The 22,868-nt window shown below is 45.8% G+C and overlaps 1 protein-coding gene across 1 annotated transcript; it reads right to left on the bottom strand.

The window, feature by feature from the left end:
- Positions 1–3,021: 3,021 nt before the first annotated feature.
- Positions 3,022–20,935, bottom strand: LOC311232916 (protocadherin beta-14-like; the record flags this gene model as incomplete). The annotated part of the gene is made up of 3 exons (XM_084319749.1): positions 3,022–3,085; positions 10,415–10,591; positions 18,402–20,935. The coding sequence occupies 3 exons, from the start codon at positions 20,933–20,935 to the stop codon at positions 3,022–3,024; spliced, it is 2,775 nt and encodes a 924-aa protein (XP_084175875.1).
- Between the last annotated feature and the right edge of the window lie 1,933 nt (positions 20,936–22,868).

The raw sequence follows: 22,868 nt of genomic DNA, 5'->3' as shown, positions 1-22,868 counted from the left end.
AATACCGAATGTCTCTCTAACTGACTGACTTTAACTAATGTCAGAAATGCACTTATAACTGATACGTTTACACGACATGCATCTTGCTTTATAACTTTGTTCACGCTGTCTTCACGCTGTCTTCACGCTCTGCCCGGGAGGCGGTGACACTCTCAGTCAGGGACATTCAGTATAGTAGGCCGGCGGAAATATTTTAAAACAACATTGTACGGAAAGGAGATAACAGGCCTCTCTGAAAGCTTATTATGATTTACCTCCTCCATTGTCACATGATGAGTTGTCATGGCAACTGTTTATTATACTAGTCCATTATTGTAGTCATATACTATAGGGGGGAAAGTCTGCAACTGTGGAGACATCCATCCACACACACAACACTCTCAGGCTGCAACCGCTTTAAACAATCACTTTAAACAAAATGTCACTTTAAATAATGGAAACGCCACTTTAAAGGAATGAGGTATATAAAAAGTCACTTTAAGGAAAGAACAGATTTCCTCTTGTATAGGATACATTAGGTATAATAATGACAGAGTTACAATTGTATATTGTATAGTAGTGTACATAGGAACCAGTGCCCTCTCAGGTATTTAGCATGTCTATTTTTATCATGCACATCTTATGTCTTACCTGTTTTTTTTTATCTATTCTATTATTGTATTATTGCACAATCGATGCGGGCATGACCACCCGCATTTCACTGTATGCCCTGGTACTGTATGTGACAATAAACCTCTTGATTCTTGATCATCAGGGCTGTGAAGAGCCTCCTTCAGGGCTGTGGAGAGCCTCCTTCAGGGCCGTGGAGAGCCTCCTTCAGGGCTGTGGAGAGCCTCCTTCAGGGCTGTGGAGAGCCTCCTTCAGGGCTGTGGAGAGCCTCCTTCAGGGCTGTGGAGAGCCTCCTTTAGGGCTGTGGAGAGCCTCTTTTAGGGCCGTGGAGAGCCTCCTTCAGGGCTGTGGAGAGCCTCCTTTAGGGCTGTGGAGAGCCTCCTTCAGGGCTGTGGAGAGCCTCCTTCAGGGCTGTGGAGAGCCTCCTTTAGGGCTGTGGAGAGCCTCCTTCAGGGCTGTGGAGAGCCTCCTTTAGGGCTGTGCAGAGCCTCCTTTAGGGCTGTGGAGAGCCTCCTTCCTTTAGGGCTGTGGAGAGCCTCCTTTAGGGCTGTGGAGAGCCTCCTTTAGGGCTGTGGAGAGCCTCCTTCAGGGCTGTGGAGAGCCTCCTTTAGGGCTGTGGAGAGCCTCCTTTAGGGCTGTGGAGAGCCTCCTTCAGGGCTGTGAAGAGCCTCCTTTAGGGCTGTGGAGAGCCTCCTTTAGGGCTGTGAAGAGCCTCCTTTAGGGCTGTGGAGAGCCTCCTTCAGGGCTGTGGAGAGCCTCCTTTAGGGCTGTGGAGAGCCTCCTTCCTTTAGGGCTGTGGAGAGCCTCCTTCAGGGCTGTGGAGAGCCTCCTTCAGGGCTGTGGAGAGCCTCCTTCAGGGCTGTGGAGAGCCTCCTTCAGGGCTGTGGAGAGCCTCCTTTAGGGCTGTGGAGAGCCTCCTTCAGGGCTGTGCAGAGCCTCCTTTAGGGCTGTGGAGAGCCTCCTTCAGGGCTGTGGAGAGCCTCTTTTAGGGCTGTGGAGAGCCTCCTTTAGGGCTGTGGAGAGCCTCCTTTAGGGCTGTGGAGAGCCTCCTTTAGGGCTGTGGAGAGCCTCCTTCAGGGCTGTGGAGAGCCTCCTTTAGGGCTGTGGAGAGCCTCCTTTAGGGCTGTGCAGAGCCTCCTTTAGGGCCGTGGAGAGCCTCCTTTAGGGCTGTGGAGAGCCTCCTTTAGGGCTGTGGAGAGCCTCTTTTAGGGCTGTGGAGAGCCTCCTTTAGGGCTGTGGAGAGCCTCCTTTAGGGCTGTGGAGAGCCTCCTTCAGGGCTGTGGAGAGCCTCCTTTAGGGCTGTGGAGAGCCTCCTTCAGGGCTGTGGAGAGCCTCCTTCAGGGCTGTGGAGAGCCTCCTTTAGGGCTGTGGAGAGCCTCCTTCAGGGCTGTGGAGAGCCTCCTTTAGGGCTGTGGAGAGCCTCCTTCAGGGCTGTGGAGAGCCTCCTTTAGGGCTGTGGAGAGCCTCCTTCAGGGCTGTGGAGAGCCTCCTTCAGGGCTGTGGAGAGCCTCCTTTAGGGCTGTGGAGAGCCTCCTTTAGGGCTGTGGAGAGCCTCCTTCAGGGCTGTGGAGAGCCTCCTTTAGGGCTGTGGAGAGCCTCCTTCAGGGCTGTGGAGAGCCTCCTTTAGGGCTGTGGAGAGCCTCCTTTAGGGCTGTGGAGAGCCCCTTTAGGGCTGTGGAGAGCCTCCTTTAGGCTGTGGAGAGCCTCCTTTAGGGCTGTGGAGAGCCTCCTTCAGGGCTGTGGAGAGCCTCCTTCAGGGCTGTGGAGAGCCTCCTTCAGGGCTGTGGAGAGCCTCCTTTAGGGCTGTGCAGAGCCTCCTTCAGGGCTGTGAAGAGCCTCCTTCAGGGCTGTGGAGAGCCTCCTTCAGGGCTGTGGAGAGCCTCCTTTAGGGCTGTGGAGAGCCTCCTTCAGGGCTGTGGAGAGCCTCCTTCAGGGCTGTGGAGAGCCTCCTTCAGGGCTGTGGAAAGCCTCCTTTAGGGCTGTGAGAGCCTCCTTCAGGGCTGTGGAGAGCCTCCTTTAGGGCTGTGCAGAGCCTCCTTCAGGGCTGTGGAGAGCCTCCTTCAGGGCTGTGAAGAGCCTCCTTCAGGGCTGTGGAGAGCCTCCTTCAGGGCTGTGGAGAGCCTCCTTCAGGGCTGTGGAGAGCCTCCTTCAGGGCTGTGGAGAGCCTCCTTCAGGGCTGTGGAGAGCCTCCTTCAGGGCTGTGGAGAGCCTCCTTCAGGGCTGTGGAGAGCCTCCTTTAGGGCTGTGCAGAGCCTCCTTCAGGGCTGTGGAGAGCCTCCTTTAGGGCTGTGGAGAGCCTCCTTTAGGGCTGTGGAGAGCCTCCTTTAGGGCTGTGCAGAGCCTCCTTTAGGGCTGTGGAGAGCCTCCTTTAGGGCTGTGGAGAGCCTCCTTTAGGGCTGTGTAGAGCCTCCTTTAGGGCTGTGGAGAGCCTCCTTTAGGGCCGTGGAGAGCCTCCTTCAGGGCTGTGGAGAGCCTCCTTTAGGGCTGTGGAGAGCCTCCTTTAGGGCTGTGGAGAGCCTCCTTTAGGGCTGTGGAGAGCCTCCTTTAGGGCTGTGGAGAGCCTCCTTCAGGGCTGTGAAGAGCCTCCTTCAGGGCTGTGGAGAGCCTCCTTTAGGGCTGTGGAGAGCCTCCTTCAGGGCTGTGAAGAGCCTCCTTTAGGGCTGTGAAGAGCCTCCTTCAGGGCTGTGGAGAGCCTCCTTTAGGGCTGTGGAGAGCCTCCTTCAGGGCTGTGGAGAGCCTCCTTTAGGGCTGTGGAGAGCCTCCTTCAGGGCTGTGAAGAGCCTCCTTCAGGGCTGTGGAGAGCCTCCTTAGGGCTGTGGAGAGCCTCCTTCAGGGCTGTGGAGAGCCTCCTTCAGGGCTGTGGAGAGCCTCCTTTAGGGCTGTGGAGAGCCTCCTTTAGGGCTGTGGAGAGCCTCCTTTAGGGCTGTGGAGAGCCTCCTTTAGGGCTGTGGAGAGCCTCCTTCAGGGCTGTGGAGAGCCTCCTTCAGGGCTGTGGAGAGCCTCCTTTAGGGCTGTGGAGAGCCTCCTTTAGGGCTGTGGAGAGCCTCCTTTAGGGCTAGGCTGTGCAGCATTTGAAACTAGGGATGTCCGATATTATCGGCCGATATTGGCATTAAAATGTAATATCGGAAATGATCTGTATCGGTTTTCAAATATATATAATTTTGTTTACATTTATTTAACCTTTATTTACCCAGGCAAGCAAGTAAGAGCAAATTCTTATTTTATTTATTATCAAAAGTATGCATAATGTTGTGTTAATTCCACGACAAGAGATATGTAATGTTAATGACCTGAAATTAATTTGGGGGGGAAACACTGCATATATCGGTATCGGTTGATAGCCTATCGGTATCGGAAATTAAGAGTTGGACAATATCGGTATATCGGATATCGGTAAAAAAAAGCCAATATCGAACATCCCTATTTGAAACCCCTTCAGGTGTACAATCTCACACAAGACATTAACTAAAGGAACAGCTGCCTACACCTTAAAGCTGAAAGGGTCATAGAGGATGTACCCAGAGATGGTGTAGTAGAGACCCCCCACCCCCCTGTACCCAGAGATGGTGTAGCAGAGACCCCCCACCCCCCCTGTACCCAGAGATGGTGTAGCAGAGAGACCCCCCACCCCCCCTGTACCCAGAGATGGTGTAGTAGAGAGACCCCCCCCCCCCCTGTACCAGAGATGGTGTAGCAGAGAGACCCCCACCCCCCTGTACCCAGAGATGGTGTAGCAGAGAGACCCCCACCCCCCCTGTACCCAGAGATGGTGTAGTAGAGACCCCCCACCCCCCTGTACCCAGAGATGTAGTAGAGACCCCCACCCCCCCTGTACCCAGAGATGGTGTAGCAGAGAGACCCGCCACCCCCCCTGTACCCAGAGTGGTGTAGCAGAGAGACCCCCACCCCCCTGTACCCAGAGATGGTGTAGTAGAGACCCCCCCCCACCTTACAGCTGAAAGGGTCATAGAGGATGTACCCAGAGATGGTGTAGCAGAGACCCCCCACCACCCTGTACCCAGAGATGGTGTAGTAGAGACCCCTCCCCACCTTACAGCTGAAAGGGTATGTACCCAGAGATGGTGTAGTAGAGAGACCCCCCCACCCCGCCCACCTCTGGAGCCATACGTTCCTTTTTATTATGTTCTGGGATCCGATTCCACCAGAACCCTTTCAGAACCTCTCCCCACAGCCTCCTCTCTACCAACCCCTACTGTCTCAATAAAGAGAGCTGACCGCCAACTCTCCTCGACAATTGTGAGCGAATGATCAACGGAAAGGTATTTGTGCCAACGCTACTCCTGTGATCTGAACCGCTGCCACGTCTCCTGTATTTAGTTTTTCAATTCCCCGAATTAGTACAAGAGTGAGAAACTGGGTCAGTATACTTACTGTATGTGTGTGTGAGAGAGAGAGAGAGAGAGAAGAGAGAGAGAGAGAGAGAGAGAGAGAGAGAGAGAGAGAGGGAGAGAGTGAGGGAGAGGGAGAGAGAGAGAGAGAGAGAGAGAGAGAGAGAGAGAGAGAGAGAGAGAGAGAGAGAGAGAGAGAGAGAGAGAGAGGGAGAGAGAGAGAGAGAGAGAGAGAGAGAGAGAGATAGAGGGGGGGAGAGAGGGGGGGGGGTACAGATCAGATTCAGGAATTGAAAGTACATTTCAACTCAACAAGATAAAAAGCTTTATTTGAACCTGCATGATCAGGCAGAACATTTAAGCCAATAAGCAACACCGAAAACTGATATCTATTCCTGAAAAAAAAGAAAAGCGAGGCCAGTCCCCCCCGTACAGTCCGTGACTGGGTCCCAACAGAAGTGCAATACATTTGATGCAAATCCGGATACATACCTACCTACTGTAGAATCTCACCAAAGAACAAAAAAATAAATAAAAACATAGCGAGGCAATGTACACAATAATAAAAGTAATAAAATAAGAATAGAAACCACGTCTGCATTATACCAAGCAAGCAGCACAAACACCCTCCTGTGCCATTTTCAATCACAGTGAATACAGCAGATATCAAAAAGGTATTGTATAAAAAAAATCACACAAAGTATAAAGCCGTTGTTTAGAGCCAGATTCAAACTCATCCGCTGGTCGTCAAAAACAGAACATCTGTTCTGATAAAGTAGCGCCCCCGGGGGTCACTCAGGTCACGTCACCCAGCCGGCTCTACTCACCCGAGAGTCGCCACTCAATACCGGGGACTTAAGTCGGTCCAGATGGCATGTCGCCCCCCCCGGCAATAACCGTGACCTGAAGAATCTCTATCTACCATTATTTTATTCTCGAGTCGCCTCTCATAATGCGCAAGGCACACCTTGACCACGTCAGCTTTACATTTAGTTTCCCCTTTTTTTTTTTTTTTTTTATTGTTATTATTTTTATTTTTTTACCCACTTTTCAAAGCGTACTAAAGTCCACCGTGGTGAATCCTGCGATGAACTCATGAGGATGAAGACACACAGCTATAGCACCCTGCATTGACCGGCCCAGATTGCATTTTCTCTCTTCAGGGATAGTGGGCAGCTGTGCGGCGGTCTGGGCGGGGCGGTCCCCGGCGTCATCGACACCAGGCCAGACAGGTGGGGAAAGAGGACCTCGTATTTTTTCGAGCAAGAATATAGATATAATATAGATATAATATACTGTAGATATAAAGGCAGACATGTGGAATGTTATCTTCAGCAACAGTGAATAGGTGCTGTGGCCAATTTTGGTTGCTATCCATCTTTCCATAAAAACTGGTCATAAAAGAAAAACGTAAATTTTTTGTTTCTCAATTGAAAGAGTTTGAATTGCCAATGTATGGCACACAGGACATCTCAATAAATTAATATTCTCCCTCTCTGATCCCCTTCAATTCCCTGAGTGGACCATTAAGTGCATTTATATGCACATTTAATATTCAGATATCAGGCTACTCAACGTGTTGGGAGAAACGCAAGCGCCATATCGTATTCACAATACTATAGCTGGGATGACCTCATAGCCCAAGTATAAGCACCTCCCGAATATGACAACTGGTACATTCTGATATTATCTGAGAAGAAGCCTGTTATTATTACCATGTCCTAATATAAGTGATGTTACCATGGTAGGACTCAGAGTACTCATACATACTTATACAGGGATCATCGTGATTGGGATATTACAACGCATACAGACACATTACCCTGTCTAATAACCTTAACCAGCACATTAGCTAGTATCTGTATAATAATATGTGCATGTAAATAAACTAATTTGGCACACTGCTGTCTGGTCTAGCTCCTGATTCTTGTGACATGAAATGGGAACTACGGCCAATTTCAGAATTGACGCGTGTTATTCCTCCGGTCTATGACATTGATGATGACACAGGAATATTAGTGACAAGTTGTGAAACTCTCTCCCAAATCCAAAAACTAGAGCGCTAAAACTCAAACGTGTGATGTACGAAGCCGCTCCATAGACAATGAATTGGGTAAGATGTTATAGATGGCACTGAGAGACCCCCAGAGGGTCAGGGCACTGACAGACCCCCAGAGGGTTAGGGCACTGAGAGACCCCCAGAGGGTTAGGGCACTGAGAGACCCCCAGAGGGTTAGGGTCAGGGCACTGAGAGACACCCAGAGGGTTAGGGTTAGGGCACTGAGAGACCCCCAGAGGGTTAGGGTCAGGGTACTGAGAGACCCCCAGAGGAATGTTCAGAGGTACATTTTCTGTTTCAGAACCGAGATCACTACTGAAGCTCATTTGAATAAAAAACATTTTTAAAAGAAAGACAGAGGTACATTTTCTGTTTCAGAACCGAGATCACTACTGAAGCTCATTTGAATAAAAAACATTTTTAAAAGAAAGAAAGGTTCTGTGGGTCCAACAGAATCAGTCTCCCAGTCTGTGGAGCAGCTCATCAGGTCGTTATACTTGATGACATCACAAGTTTGATTCTTACTCCTCTGGTGTCTGGCGTTGGGAGAGAGAGAGAGAGCAGCTCATGTTCACACATATTGATTGAACCGTCTCAGTCCATGAAAATAACACGATGGAGTTTGTAAGAGTTCCCCTTTACATCGCTGGGCTTCACAGTACTCCCTGCCACAGTGCAAACGTCAACGGACACTTCCAGAAAGGTACTCAGCTTTCGACTTGATTTAAAACGTCTGTACATTATCAAAAATCCACATTAGATGCACTGAACTACAAGTATACAACACAAGATGCTCAAGAAGAAGCTCACGGAAGCAGCATTAATTAAGAATCATTAAACATTCAGGAAAGAAAACGGTAAAGTTTCAACTTAAAAAAGAAAACATGGCCAGGGCACCGTGGTTAACTTAAATACATTTCAATATTACATATTTTAAACAGTCATTCTTTTAAATATATCTATTGTTACAGAATAAGACCCCCATTCCATAGCTTTCTCTCTATTATGTAATTGTTTCGAGAATTATCGAATACTGTAGGCTTATATGAATACTGTTCCTGTTTGTTTGAATTTACTGTGACGTGACATAACCTGGGAAAGGGCAGCAACATCTAGGTTTAGGGGACTATGATGGATGTAAAATAACTTCTTGTTGCCAACATCATCCCTTTTCCATAATGTATAATCCCTTTTCCATATGAATTTCTGATATCATTAAAATTATTTAGTAAACAAGGGGAAAGATCTTAGTTTTTATTGCATTCTCTTATGATTACAACACCGTCAGCTAGATATTGGATATAAACAGTGTTGGGTTTGTATCTATAAGTATAATCCTTGGATTACATATTTAAAAATACAAAAATAAAGTAGCCCAACTGTAATCAGCTCAGGATACTTTTTTTTTTAAATGTATAATTTAATTATAACGATTACTTTTTTTCAGGAATAATAGTACCATTTTAATAATACATCAAAAACTGTTTGGAATTTTAAATAATGAAAAAGGGAAATCCCACTATTAGTCTATTAGATGGAGAGCAGAAAAATGGAAAGCCACATGCAATTCATCCCTCTTCTACACATATTGGCAAATCTATTAATGATTATTTTGACAGGGTGTCTATTTTTTTCTTCTTCAAATGGACAATAGCCTATCTTGTTTTTGGAATGAAAGTCTACATTTCTTAGAACTACTGTAACTACAGTCACATTAACCATAAAAGAACGCTGCAGCTTTGATGATTTTGTTGCCATGCATTTTTGTGGGTTTTCTTCCTTAACCCTTTCACTGCCGCACCACCAAAATGGTTAACCCTTTCACTGCGACAATACACAGAGGGTTAACCCTTTCACTGTCACACGACCGCCGGTTAACCCTTTCACTGCGACAATACACAGAAGGTTAACCCTTTCACTGCCACACGACAGCCGGTTAACCCTTTCACTGCCCCACGACAGAAGGTTAACCCTTTACTATCACACAACCGATGGCGACCGACGGCATCGTCCAATTATTGCCGGGTTTTTAAAACATTTAGCATACATAAAACACTTTAAGCTTATTCATGGCACTGGCAGTAACTGAATTAATCACTAATAATTGCCATAGATATTGGGTATAAAAATCGTATTAATGCTAAATTGTGTGACCTTTCTGAAGTATTAAAATGATCGACACTTTCTATAGTACAATAGTTAAGATAATTCAAAGTGTGAAATTCTACTATGCCCGAGCTACAGTTCCATATTTGGAAACCTTGATGGAAGAAGAATATTCACCCTGTTTCGCAAAGTGTATCTGAAAAGCGATTGTGACTGTAGTGCTTAATCTTATTGTTTACAAAAATATGTGCAATGGTGACTACTCCATTAGCTACTGCTAATTAAATGCACGAGGAGACCCCGAAGAGGAGGTGTAAATGAGGAGAGAGGAGGTGTAAATGAGGAGCGTTTGATTCTCCTCCTCGTCATCGTGGAGGATCAGGTGATGAGATGATGTGACGAGATGGAAGATGTCCCTCTTTGACAATTAAAGGGATACTTCAACATTTATAATTATCATTTCTCTTCACCAAATACTTGTCACATTGGGCAGAGGGGGGGTGGTGGTTATATATATGTATATATATATATATATATATATATATATATATATATATATATATATATATATATATATATATATATATATATATATATATATATATATATATATATATATATATATATATATCTGTTGTTCATTATCTATAATGGCTTGCAAAGCATCGTTAGCCACAGCTAGGCACAAACGCCAGATGTAGGACTCCCCACGCTAACCGCTAACCCAACGTGACAAGTAAACCGGCGAAGAAAAATAACAAATACTAATTCAAAATGTAGATGTAAAGTATTCCTTAAACATTTTCCTTGTATCAGGACGCACATTATTTACACGAGGCCACTCCAGGTTTGTCCTTCCTTGGACACTGCCTGTTTTAAATAGTATTTTCTCTGTAGTCATGCAGATTCATGCCGGATGGACTATGCTATGGAAGGTTGTCGAGTGGTTGAGACAGTCGCTCCTGGACAGAAGTGTTTTGACTTCAACTAAAATAACGATGTATTGTTACAGAATATAACGTCATGTTGACCAAAGAGACAGGGAGATAGACAGACTGCAGGCATTGGTCCGTATTCACAAAGCCTCTCAAAGTACTGATCCGGAGTCAGCTTCACTCTGAATAATAATCACAAAGTGTTTCCCGGTCACTGACCCCAGACCAGCGCTCCTACTCTTTTAGCTTCAGAAACACGGGCCATTGACTATAGTCCTCTTTCTCCAGGCGTTGTCTATTTTTCCCTCTCCAAAAGAAAAATTACGAAAAAAGAAGAAAATCTATTAAAATACAGTTTCGAGTGTTTCGTCATCATCTCCCAGTTCCACGTGTGAAGAGGCGCTCGATCCCCGACGGAGGTGGGAGCGTAGAACGGGGCAGTGGTTGGGGTGAGTTCACAGGAAGCGTGCCGGCTGAAGAACTCCCGCGAGGACACGGTGCCCACGTCACGGCAGGCCCCGGCTGGATCCCTGCCAACGAACAGAACATAGATTTAGCCGAGACGTGGAGTCCGACCCGACCGTGACCCATGAGGAGGGGAGGTCGCCACCCATGCAGTGCAATAACACACTGAGTGTACAGAACACCAAACCGACGCCTGCTCTTTCCATGAAACAGACAGACCGGGGGAATTCAGGTCCAAAGGTACAATCCCTTAATGATTTGACCTATTGAATCAATTTCAATTGTCCACGGGAATAAGCCGTTGAGACAATTGAGATTGATTTCTGAAAAAAGGGGGATGCAGGTCAATATTAGGAAGGTGTTCTTAGTGTTCTGCACACTGAGTGTAGATCCTTCAAACTAGATCCTTACCGGTTACTGTCGCCATTAAATCAAGTCCCATTTTCGAGGACTTGTAGATTCTGGGTGTAAAGACATACATCATCATGCACGCCTCTTCATGTTGAAATCTATCATTCTGACAAAATATGAGTTCAAATCATTCTCTTTTAGTATTCACCGCCAGATTACATCGAATCTATGATAAGAATCTGTTTCAGATTGAAATGCAAGCATGGGAGTTTTTTTTTTAAATAAAAACCAAACCAAAAAGGGGAAACAGAGGGAAGAAGAGACATGTGGTGTCAAGACATGCGTGCGTCACAGTGCAGGGCTGGTTGGCCAACGTCACCGCTCTCAAACGCTGTTTATATCCACACATATGTGCTTATGGACGAGGGGTTCACGTTAAGTAGGATCGTGTTGTCATTCCTCAACCTCAGCTCCACTTAGGCATCAGAAACACAATTCTCAGTAACTTCTACCACCAGGGTCAGGGTTCGTAGGGTCAGGGTTGGGTTCAGGTTTAGGGTTATTCTCCACGGGGAGCTATTTTAATACATAAGAACAAAGCGGGGCTCGCAACTCACTTGTAGTTCCAAGGTGATTTTAATAAACAACAAAAGGCAGTAGATGCAACGTTTCGACCTTACCGGTCTTCCTCAGCTAGAGGAAGACCGGTAAGGTTGAAACGTTGCATCTACTGCCTTTTTTGTTTATTAAAATCACCTTGGAACTACAAGTGAGTTGCGAGCCCCGCTTTGTTCTTATGTATTACTGTTTTTACAGTTTGGCTCAGCACCAACAAACGGAGGATGCGCGTTCTTTTTTTTTCCTGAGCTATTTTAATAAACCTGGTAGAATAATGTGTAACCTTGCATGGCAGCTGGCTTCGCAAGATCACAAGAGAATCAATTTTGTCAGGCTTCCGAGTTATGCTCTTGTGTCCGAACCGATTAGTGTCCTTTGAGGAACTACTGGTGGCTGGCAGGTAAATATACTCAGCCATGTCCCAGATCAGACAGTTTCAAAAGATGGTTCATCTGACAGGCCAGGTTAGAATGATGTGCAGAAAGAAAGAAAGAAAGAAAGAAAGAAAGAAAGAAAGAAAGAAAGAAAGAAAGAAAGAAAGAAAGAAAGAAAGAAAGAAAGAAAGAAAGAAAGAAAGAAAGAAAGAAAGAAAGAAAGAAAGAAAGAAAGAAAGAAAGAAAGAAAGAAAGAAAGAAAGAAAGAGAGAGAGAGAGAGAGAGAGAGAGAGAGAGAGAGAGAGAGAGAGAGAGAGAGAGAGAGAGAGAGAGAGAGAGAGAGAGAGAGAGACGGACAGACAAGTCATAAGTTGGTAGTCTATCCAGACTCATTAACCTCACCAGCCAGTAGCCTGGGAGTTCGGTTGCGTTTGTGAGTCTGTGTGTGATTCTATCTTTTCATAATCTAACTATAGGGTCGATTTGGATGCAACATTCCTGATAGGCAAGAAGCAGGCCTGGGGCCTGGATCCTTGAAACGTTTTTAGATCGGTCAACAACAAGTATTTTACGTGAATAAAATTCCATCATTGTCCATTGCAATACATTATTCAGTATGAAGTTACACATTTTGAACGCAGTAGGGTGATACTACATAGGTCCGCTGGTAATCAGCTCTCTGTCACCTGTTTACAGTATACCATAGTGAACCTATTGTCGTTTGATATACCTATGCATTAAAAACATTTATTAATCATTTCCATGATTGTATGTTGAAATGAGCCTTGCCCCTTTCATAGCATATACTGTTTTTTGTAGAGACATATGGGAGCCGGGAGGTGTCAATGACTGTAGTTTTAAAGGTTTATTCGACCCAAATATATTTAAAGGTTTATTCCACCAAATAGTTTTAAAGGGTTATTCCACCAAAATAATGCAATGGATATCTAAATAGTTACAGAGAATTGCGTTTAGGAAGCCTAAGTGTAGGGACGTGCTGAGTTTGACACTTAGAAATGAGAATGAGCTGTCAGTAGAATCTAGGTTTGTGTTATTGTCCACTGATCCAAAATATGTTCTAGCAGAACTTGTTTTGGAGGGCAAGGTCTATAAATTATTCAATGACAAAACAATTACATGTTCTGCTTTTGTTCTGCAGCGGCAGTAGTGCTGGTGATAAGGATACTTTTCGGACGGAACGGGCTTCAGTGGCGCTGCAGATTGCTTGTCCCCTGTCAGCTGCCAGGTTGGCTGCTTCCAAAGGTCGTGACTCAGCCTCATAATTTATAGGCCTTGTGAGGGAAATATGGATTGTATGTAGTAGCGCAGATGCAGTCCCTGCTCTCAGGTACAATGCAGACTGAGAATCTATTCAGAACAGTGAATAGGTTAATCCCTTTCTATTTTAATTTTAATCTGAGTCACCGCTTTGCTCTGAGTTTCTGCCAAACGAGCCACATGTACACACACCCCACACGGCCCTGAGTATAGGCGGCCAATTTGGCCCTAATCTCAGCTGTCCATAAGTGATTGGTTTTTGGCTTTAGAGAGATTGAGCCAATATAATATTCAGAGCACCCGGCAGCATGTGCCATGAAGGTCAACGGTAAGAGGAGCGTATGGAGTCTGCGTCAGGGATGTGGGGGTCGGGGGGGACAGGACAGGAGGAGAGAAATAAAAGAGTGAGAGAAAAGACAGAGATTAGGAATGAATCCAGCTCTCTGTCTCCTCTCTAAAAAGATTAAAAGATTCTGCTCGTTTTGGCCATTTTGTAATCAATTTATTTTTTCTTTCCCGAAAGTCACGAGATTGTGTAGATTTATTTTTTGGCATCCAATTTTTGGAGCAAAACAGAGAATTTCAACCAGATAAGAAAGACTGGGGAACACAATTATTCTATAAAATCATAGCATCCTGACAACATGTAATTAGCATCCAGCATACCTCCACTTGTAGAATGGGCTTCCTTTCATTTTGAGTACTTAAGAACAGAGAAAGAAACAGATTCAGTGATGCGTGTGTGATTAGCAAACAGGAACTTCAGGCAACATACGCACTCACAAACTCTTCTCTCTCTCTCATACACTCATACATGTTTTAATGTTCCTTTTGACTCGTTCTCGTTCTCGAAGTCATTTTAAGCTTCTACACCCAACACAGAATCGCGATGTTGTGTTTTGTTGTCCAAAATACTTTCGGAACACATGTCCTACACGCATACTGAGAACGGACTCCCACAGCTTTTATAATGTATTAAAGTTACATGAAACCAGAGATTCTTAGAAACCAATATACCGTGGGAGGAAAACCACATGTTCTTCATCATAATACCAATGGGAGGAAGAAAGCTATTGAATGAACCCTCTCATACTGTAAGCACACAATGACTATGCCGAGTTTGAATGGGAACAACTTCGATCAGCAGAGGAGACACGTGATTCTGCACAGTCGTTGTGTTTCGTCCAACTAAACATTTTAAATAAAATGTGCCCGGGACAGCGCGTAACGTGGAAAGTACTTGAAAGGAAGCAACTTCAAGGCAAATGTGCTGCTCTTGGTATATTGCACTTTGTTTAATAATTGTTTTGTTTTGGTCTGAGGTGAGGTTCAGAGTCGGATGGGGGATGGGTCGCTGTTTGATGGCATTACAGATTCTACCTTTAACCCAATTCACTACCACACTACTACAGGTTAACCCTTTCACTACCACACTACAGAAGGTTAACCCTTTCACTACCACACTACAGAAGGTTAACCCTTTCACTACCACACAACAGAAGGTTAACCCTTTCACTACAACACTACAGAAGGTTAACCCTTTCACTACAGAAGGTTAACCCTTTCACTATCACACTACCGAAGGTGAACCCTTTCACTACCACACGTTAACCCTTTCACTACCACACTACCGCAGGTTAACCCTTTCACTACCACACTACCGAATGTTAACCCTTTCACTATCACACTACCGAAGATTAACCATTTCACTGCCACACTACCTTAGGTGAACCCTTTCACTACCGCACTACATAAGGTTAACCATTTCACAGTACCGAAGGTTAACCCTTTCACTGCCACACTAGACGGTTAACCATTTCACTACCACACTACCGAAGGTTAACCTTCTGTAGTGTGGTAGTGAAAGGTTAACCTTCTGTAGTGTGGTAGTGAAAGGGTTAACCTTCTGTAGTGTGGTAGTGAAAGGTTAACATTCTGTAGTGTAGTAGTGAAAGGGTAACCTTCTGTAGTGTGGTAGTGAAAGGTTAACCTTCTGTAGTGTGGTAGTGAAATGTTAACCTTCTGTAGTGTGGTAGTGAAAGGTTAACCTTCTGTAGTGTGGTAGTGAAAGGTTAACCTTCTGTAGTGTGGTAGTGAAAGGTTACCCTTCTGTAGTGTGGTAGTGAAAGGGTTAACCTTCTGTAGTGTAGTAGTGAAAGGTTAACCGTCTGTAGTGTGGTTAGTGAAACCTTCTGTAGTGTGGTAGTGAAAGGGTTAACCTTCTGTAGTGTGGTAGTGAAAGGGTTAACCTGTTGGTAGTGTGGTAGTGAAAGGTTAACCTTCTGTAGTGTGGTAGTGAAAGGTTAACCTTCTGTAGTGTGGTAGTGAAAGGGTTAACCTTCTGTAGTGTGGTAGTGAAAGGTTAACCTTCTGTAGTGTGGTAGTGAAAGGTTAACCTTCTGTAGTGTGGTAGTGAAAGGTTAACCGCCTGTAGTGTGGTAGTGAAAGGTTAACCTGCTGTAGTGTGGTAGTGAAAGGTTAACCTTCTGTAGTGTGGTAGTGAAAGGTTAACCTTCTGTAGTGTGGTAGTGAAAGGTTAACCTTCTGTAGTGTGGTAGTGAAAGGTTAACCTTCTGTAGTGTGGTAGTGAAAGGTTAACCTTCTGTAGTGTGGTAGTGAAAGGGTTAACCTTCTGTAGTGTGGTAGTGAAAGGTTAACCTTCTGTAGTGTGGTAGTGAAAGGTTAACCTTCTGTAGTGTGGTAGTGAAAGGTTAACCTTCTGTAGTGTGGTAGTGAAAGGTTAACCTTCTGTAGTGTGGTAGTGAAATGTTAACCTTCTGTAGTGTAGTAGTAGTGAAAGGTTAACCTTCTGTAGTGTGGTAGTGAAAGGTTAACCTTCTGTAGTGTGGTAGTGAAAGGTTAACCTTCTGTAGTGTGGTAGTGAAAGGGTTAACCTTCTGTAGTGTAGTAGTGAAAGGTTAACCGTCTGTAGTGTGGTTAGTGAAACCTTCTGTAGTGTGGTAGTGAAAGGGTTAACCTTCTGTAGTGTGGTAGTGAAAGGTTAACCTTCTGTAGTGTGGTAGTGAAAGGTTAACCTTCTGTAGTGTGGTTAGTGAAACCTTCTGTAGTGTGGTAGTGAAAGGGTTAACCTTCTGTAGTGTGGTAGTGAAAGGTTAACCTTCTGTAGTGTGGTAGTGAAACCTTCTGTAGTGTGGTAGTGAAAGGGTTAACCTTCTGTAGTGTGGTAGTGAAAGGGTTAACCTGCTGTAGTGTGGTAGTGAAAGGTTAACCTTCTGTAGTGTGGTAGTGAAAGGTTAACCTTCTGTAGTGTAGTAGTGAAAGGGTTAACCTTCTGTAGTGTGGTAGTGAAAGGGTTAACCTTCTGTAGTGTGGTAGTGAAAGGTTAACCTTCTGTAGTGTGGTAGTGAAAGGGTTAACCTTCTGTAGTGTGGTAGTGAAAGGTTAACCTTCTGTAGTGTGGTAGTGAAAGGTTAACCTTCTGTAGTGTGGTAGTGAAAGGGTTAACCTTCTGTAGTGTGGTAGTGAAAGGGTTAACCTTCTGTAGTGTGGTAGTGAAATGTTAACCTTCTGTAGTGTGGTAGTGAAAGGTTAACCTTCTGTAGTGTGGTAGTGAAAGGGTTAACCTTCTGTAGTGTGGTAGTGAAAGGTTAACCTTCTGTAGTGTGGTAGTGAAAGGTTAACCTTCTGTAGTGTGGTAGTGAAAGGTTAACCTTCTGTAGTGTGGCAGTGAAAGGTTAACCTTCTGTAGTGTAGTAGTAGTGAAAGGTTAACCTTCTGTAGTAGTGTGGTAGTGAAACTTGAAAGGGTTAACCTTCTGTAGTGTAGTAGTGAAAGGTTAACCGTCTGTAGTGTGGTTAGTGAAACCTTCTGTAGTGTGGTAGTGAAAGGGTTAACCTTCTGTAGTGTGGTAGTGAAACCTTCTGTAGTGTGGTAGTGAAAGGGTTAATCTTCTGTAGTGTGGTAGTGAATGGGGTTAACCTTCTGTAGTGTGGTAGTGAAAGGTTAACCTTCTGTAGTGTGGTAGTGAAATGTTAACCTTCTGTAGTGTAGTAGTGAAAGGGTTAACCTTCTGTAGTGTGGTAGTGAAAGGGTTAACCTTCTGTAGTGTGGTAGTGAAAGGTTAACCTTCTGTAGTGTGGTAGTGAAAGGGTTAACCTTCTGTAGTGTGGTAGTGAAAGGTTAACCTTCTGTAGTGTGGTAGTGAAAGGTTAACCTTCTGTAGTGTGGTAGTGAAAGGGTTAACCTTCTGTAGTGTGGTAGTGAAAGGGTTAACCTTCTGTAGTGTGGTAGTGAAAGGTTAACCTTCTGTAGTGTGGTAGTGAAAGGTTAACCTTCTGTAGTGTGGTAGTGAAAGGGTTAACCTTCTGTAGTGTGGTAGTGAAAGGTTAACCTTCTGTAGTGTGGTAGTGAAAGGTTAACCTTCTGTAGTGTGGTAGTGAAAGGTTAACCTTCTGTAGTGTGGCAGTGAAAGGTTAACCTTCTGTAGTGTGGTAGTGAAATGTTAACCTTCTGTAGTGTAGTAGTGAAAGGTTAACCTTCTGTAGTAGTGTGGTAGTGAAACTTGAAAGGGTTAACCTTCTGTAGTGTAGTAGTGAAAGGTTAACCGTCTGTAGTGTGGTTAGTGAAACCTTCTGTAGTGTGGTAGTGAAAGGGTTAACCTTCTGTAGTGTGGTAGTGAAAGGTTAACCTTCTGTAGTGTGGTAGTGAAAGGTTAACCTTCTATAGTGTGGTTAGTGAAACCTTCTGTAGTGTGGTAGTGAAAGGGTTAACCTTCTGTAGTGTGGTAGTGAAAGGTTAACCTTCTGTAGTGTGGTAGTGAAAGGTTAACCTTCTGTAGTGTGGTTAGTGAAACCTTCTGTAGTGTGGTAGTGAAAGGGTTAACCTTCTGTAGTGTGGTAGTGAAAGGTTAACCTTCTGTAGTGTGGTAGTGAAATGTTAACCTTCTGTAGTGTAGTAGTGAAAGGGTTAACCTTCTGTAGTGTGGTAGTGAAAGGGTTAACCTTCTGTAGTGTGGTAGTGAAAGGTTAACCTTCTGTAGTGTGGTAGTGAAAGGGTTAACCTTCTGTAGTGTGGTAGTGAAAGGTTAACCTTCTGTCGTGTGGTAGTGAAAGGTTAACCTTCTGTAGTGTGGTAGTGAAAGGGTTAACCTTCTGTAGTGTGGTAGTGAAAGGGTTAACCTTCTGTAGTGTGGTAGTGAAAGGGTTAGGATGTGTTCGGTGGCATAGGTCCGGGTCCTACAGTATATACATCTCGATGACCCGTTACACTCTCACACACGCTCTCTCTCTCTCACGTTTTCTCCCACGATGGAAGATGATGAAAAGTGGTATCAACCGATGAATCCAATACCTGTAGTGTGGACGCTCTGGAGTCACTGGTCTCCGTGGGCCCTATGCTCCTGGGTATACTGGACACGAAGTAGCCCGCTCCCTTGGGCACGATGGGCTGTCTCACCACCACCTTGCCCTTCCGGGTCTCCGCCAGGAACAAGCTGTACCAGTAGGCGTCGCTGGAGATGAGGGTGGAGTCGGCGATGGTGGAGCTCCTCTGGCTGATCATGCTGTTTCTGCTGATCACGCTGTTCCTGTTGGGCGGCGGCATCTTCAGCAGCTTGGGCTGCGTGGCCTTCTGGCACTTGAGCACGATGATGACCAGGATGGTGATCAGCAGGAGGAAGGACACGGAGCCCAGGCCGATCACCAAGTAGAGGTTCAGGTCCGTGAAGAGGTCGTACTCGATCGGCTCCTCCGTGGTCTCGGAGAAGTGCGTGATCACGTGCTCCACCGTCGATATCTTGATGGTCACCGTGGCGGAGAGAGCGGGCTCGCCGTTGTCCTTGGCGACGATCACCAGCCGCTGGTGGCGCGGGTCCCGGTAGCTGAACATCCTGGTGGTCCGGATCTCGCCGTTGTACTGGTCGAGGCTGAAGAGGGTGGCGTCGCTGATCTGCAGCAGCTGGTAGGTGACCCGGGAGTTCTGCTCCGAGTCGGCGTCGATGGCGATCACCTTGGCCACCAGGTGTCCCTTATCCGTGGACCTGGGGATCACCTGCTCGATGACGGAGCCCTGCGCCCGCCAGGGCGACACGATGAGAGGGGTGTTGTCGTTCTGGTCCTGGATGATGATGTTCACCGTCACGTTGCTGCTCAGCGGGGGGACGCCGGAGTCCCGCGCCTCGATGTGGAACAGGAACTCCCTCTCCCGCTCGTAGTCGAAGGTCTTCAGGGCGTAGAGGTTGCCGTTCTCCGGGTTGATGGAGAACAACATCGACATGGACGTGTTCGCGACCTCCTTCTCCATGATGAAGTAGACCAAGTACTGGTTCTCGTTGAGATCCGGGTCGAAGGCGCTGAGCGACGTCAGCAGGGCGCCCGGCGCGTTGTTCTCCACCACGTGGATGGAGTAGAACGACTGGGGGAACGCCGGCGCGTTGTCGTTGATGTCGAGGACGTCCAGGGTGATGGTCTCGTTGTCCGATAAGGGCGGCGTGCCGCGGTCCGAGACGGTCAAGGTGATGTCGTATTTACTCATCATCTCTCTGTCCAGCGGCCGTGACACGAGCAACGCGAAGTAGCCCTCCGACGATTTATTCAGGACGAAAGGTAAGAACGCCTGTCGGTAGAGAGCGAGGTGAACTTCGCCGTTCAACCCCGTGTCCTTGTCCGCGACGCCGATGACCGCGATCAACGTTCCGACGGCGACGTCCTCCTTCACCGCTCTTTTCAGAGACGTGACGGTCACCTCGGGGTAGTTGTCGTTCAAGTCGTCGATGACCACGATCACTTTACACTGGCCCGACAGCGGGCTGCTCGCGCCTTTGTCTTGGGCCTGCACGTGCATCTCGAAACTTTGACTCTCCTCGTAGTCGAGCACCCCCTTCACCCTGATCTCCCCGGTGTTTGGATCCAGCGAGAAGAGTTCCTGGGTCTTCTCAGACGTGTACAGAGTGTATGAGTAAATTAACTCAGCGTTGGTGCCCTGGTCCAGATCCGCTGCGTTCAGAGTCATCACTACGGTCCCAAAGGCGGAGTTCTCCTCGACACTGACTTCATAGATCTGCTGGCTGAACAGGGGGGCGTTGTCGTTGATATCCAGCACATTGATGATGATGCTGGCGGTGCCGGTGCGGCCGGGCACCCCTCCGTCCACGGCGGTCAGCACTAAATTATGCACGGCGTGTTCCTCGCGATCCAGACGACCGTTAAGGACCAAATCGACATATTTAGAGCCGTCACTCCCCGTCTGTATGTCGATGTCAAAATAGGCGCTCTTGCTGAGATAGTACGTCTTGATGGAGTTCGCCCCGACGTCCGCGTCCACGGCGTTGGTCAGCGAGAACCGCTCCCCGGGCGCGGCGGCCTCCGAGATGTCCAGGTGCATCGTCTCCCGGCGGAACACCGGCGCGTTGTCGTTGATGTCCAGGATCTCCAGCTCCACGTTGAAAATGCGAATGGGATTCTCAAAGATGACGTCCATTTTCAGAAAGCAGGCGGTCGTCTTGCTCGTGCAGATGCTCTCCCGGTCGATCCGCTCGCGCACGAACAGCTCCCCGGTGTCTTTGTTGATGTCCATCAGGTACTTCTTGCCGACGTGGATGATGTCCAGCTTGGCGTTGCGCCGCACCAGGTCCCGCACCTCCATCCCCAGGTCGGTGGCCAGGTTGGCGACCACGGAGCCCTGCTGCAGCTCCTCCGGGAGCGAGTAGCGGGTGATGCCGCGCGCGGAGCCCCACAGGAGGACCAGGAGGAGAGGGAGCAGCGCGCACCGGCTCCGGGAGGAGGAGGAGGATGGTGATGCCGCGGTGCTTATCATCATCATCAGCGCCATATCGTTACTGTTTTCACAAGAATTAATAAACGACGATATCGCTCAACCGTCCGACGAATCCGCCCGTTCGATTAGAATGTCTTCTCTTCCCCTTCTTCGACGTGTGGATCTAGTAGACGAGCGTTGTCATTTCTTTCTTTCTTCTTCTTCACGCCGCCTCCGTGCAGCTGCAGCAAGCAGGGCCTGTGTGTGTGTGTGTGTGTGTGTGTGTGTGTGGGTGTGTGTGTGTGTGTGTGTGTGTGTGTGTAGGTGTCTAGATGCTCTCAAACCGTGATGACGTCTGCTCTGGGTAATAAGCCTCGTTTTTACTTGGCTGTCTGCGTTCCGCCTTTCACAGCCAATCATTATTATTGGGGATCAATAATAGGCTTCAAATTGCAGGCAATCTGAGGGTATACTATACGGAGACAACATATAGCGACCATTTGCATTTTTGAAGACATAAACACAGAACAGTACCAGTATGTATGTCGTGATAATAGGCTATAGGCTATGTCATGATGTCATATGTTGTGTATGTCATAAATGTCACTATGAATTGAAAATGGGGGACCCTGATGTAAACAAGACAAAAGTCTTTCTCTGGTCTGCATCCCCTTAACAATTGTGTGTATTGAGCCGTACTGTATTGTACCCATTCTGTTAAATAAAGTTTTCATTCATTCATTCATTCATCCATCCATCCACCCATCCATTCATTCATTCATTCATTCATTCATTCATTCATTCATTCATTCATTCATTCATTCATTCATTCCAGAGTCCAGACTATGGGTTTATAAATAGTCACTTGCAACTTAAAATATGGATATGGACACAATTAATAAAGTGTAATATTATTATTATTATTATTATTATTATTATTATTATTATTATTATTATTATTATTATTATTATTATTATTAGGGAAAGAAGCCAGGGTGTCCCAGTGTCATATGGAAATACATAGAATAATAGTGTTGGGCCTATATATAGTATCGGTGCAACAGAAGGTTAACCCTTTCACTACCACACTATAGAAGGTTAACCTTTCACTACCACACTACAGAAGGTTAACCTTTCAGTACCACACTACAGACGGTTAACCATTCACTACCACACTACAGCAGGTTAACCTTTCACTACCACACTACAGAAGGTTAACCTTTCACTACCACACTACAGAAGGTTAACCTTTCACTAACACACTACAGAAGGTTAACCTTTCACTACCACACTACAGAAGGTTAACCCTTTCACGTCTACCACACTACAGCCGGTTAACCCTTTCACTACCACACTACAGACAGTTAACCCTTTCACTACAGACGGTTAACCTTTCACTACCACCCTACAGAAGGTTAACCTTTCACTACCACACTACAGACGGTTAACCTTTCACTACCACCCTACAGAAGGTTAACCTTTCACTACCACACTACATAAGGTTAACCCTTTCAATACCACACTACTAGCTACTACTATACACACACTAGTGAAAGGTTAACCTTCTGTAGTGTGGTAGTGAAAGGGTTAACCTTCTGTTGCACCGATACTGGTGTGTTATTAGGCCAACACTATTATTCTATGTATTTCCATATGACACTGGGACACCCTGGCTTCTTTCCCTAATAATAATAATAATAATAATAATAATAATAATAATAATAATAATAATAATAATAATAATAATAATAATAATAATAATAATAATAATAATAATAATAATAATAATAATAATAATAATAATAATAATAATAATAATAATAATAATAATAATAATAATAATAATAATAATAATAATAATAATATTACACTTTATTTGTATAGCACCTTTCATACAAGAATTGCAGCTCAAAGTAAAAAAGTAAAAAAGACAGGCAAACTAAATTGGCACAAACTGAGCACAACATTGACAAAAAGTGCAGACATATAATAAGTATAGAATAGACTA

This window comes from Notolepis coatsorum, assembly GCF_963971535.1.
Source record: "Notolepis coatsorum genome assembly, chromosome: 8".
Taxonomy (NCBI): domain Eukaryota; kingdom Metazoa; phylum Chordata; class Actinopteri; order Aulopiformes; family Paralepididae; genus Notolepis; species Notolepis coatsorum.
This window is presented reverse-complemented; position numbering and strand designations above follow the sequence as displayed.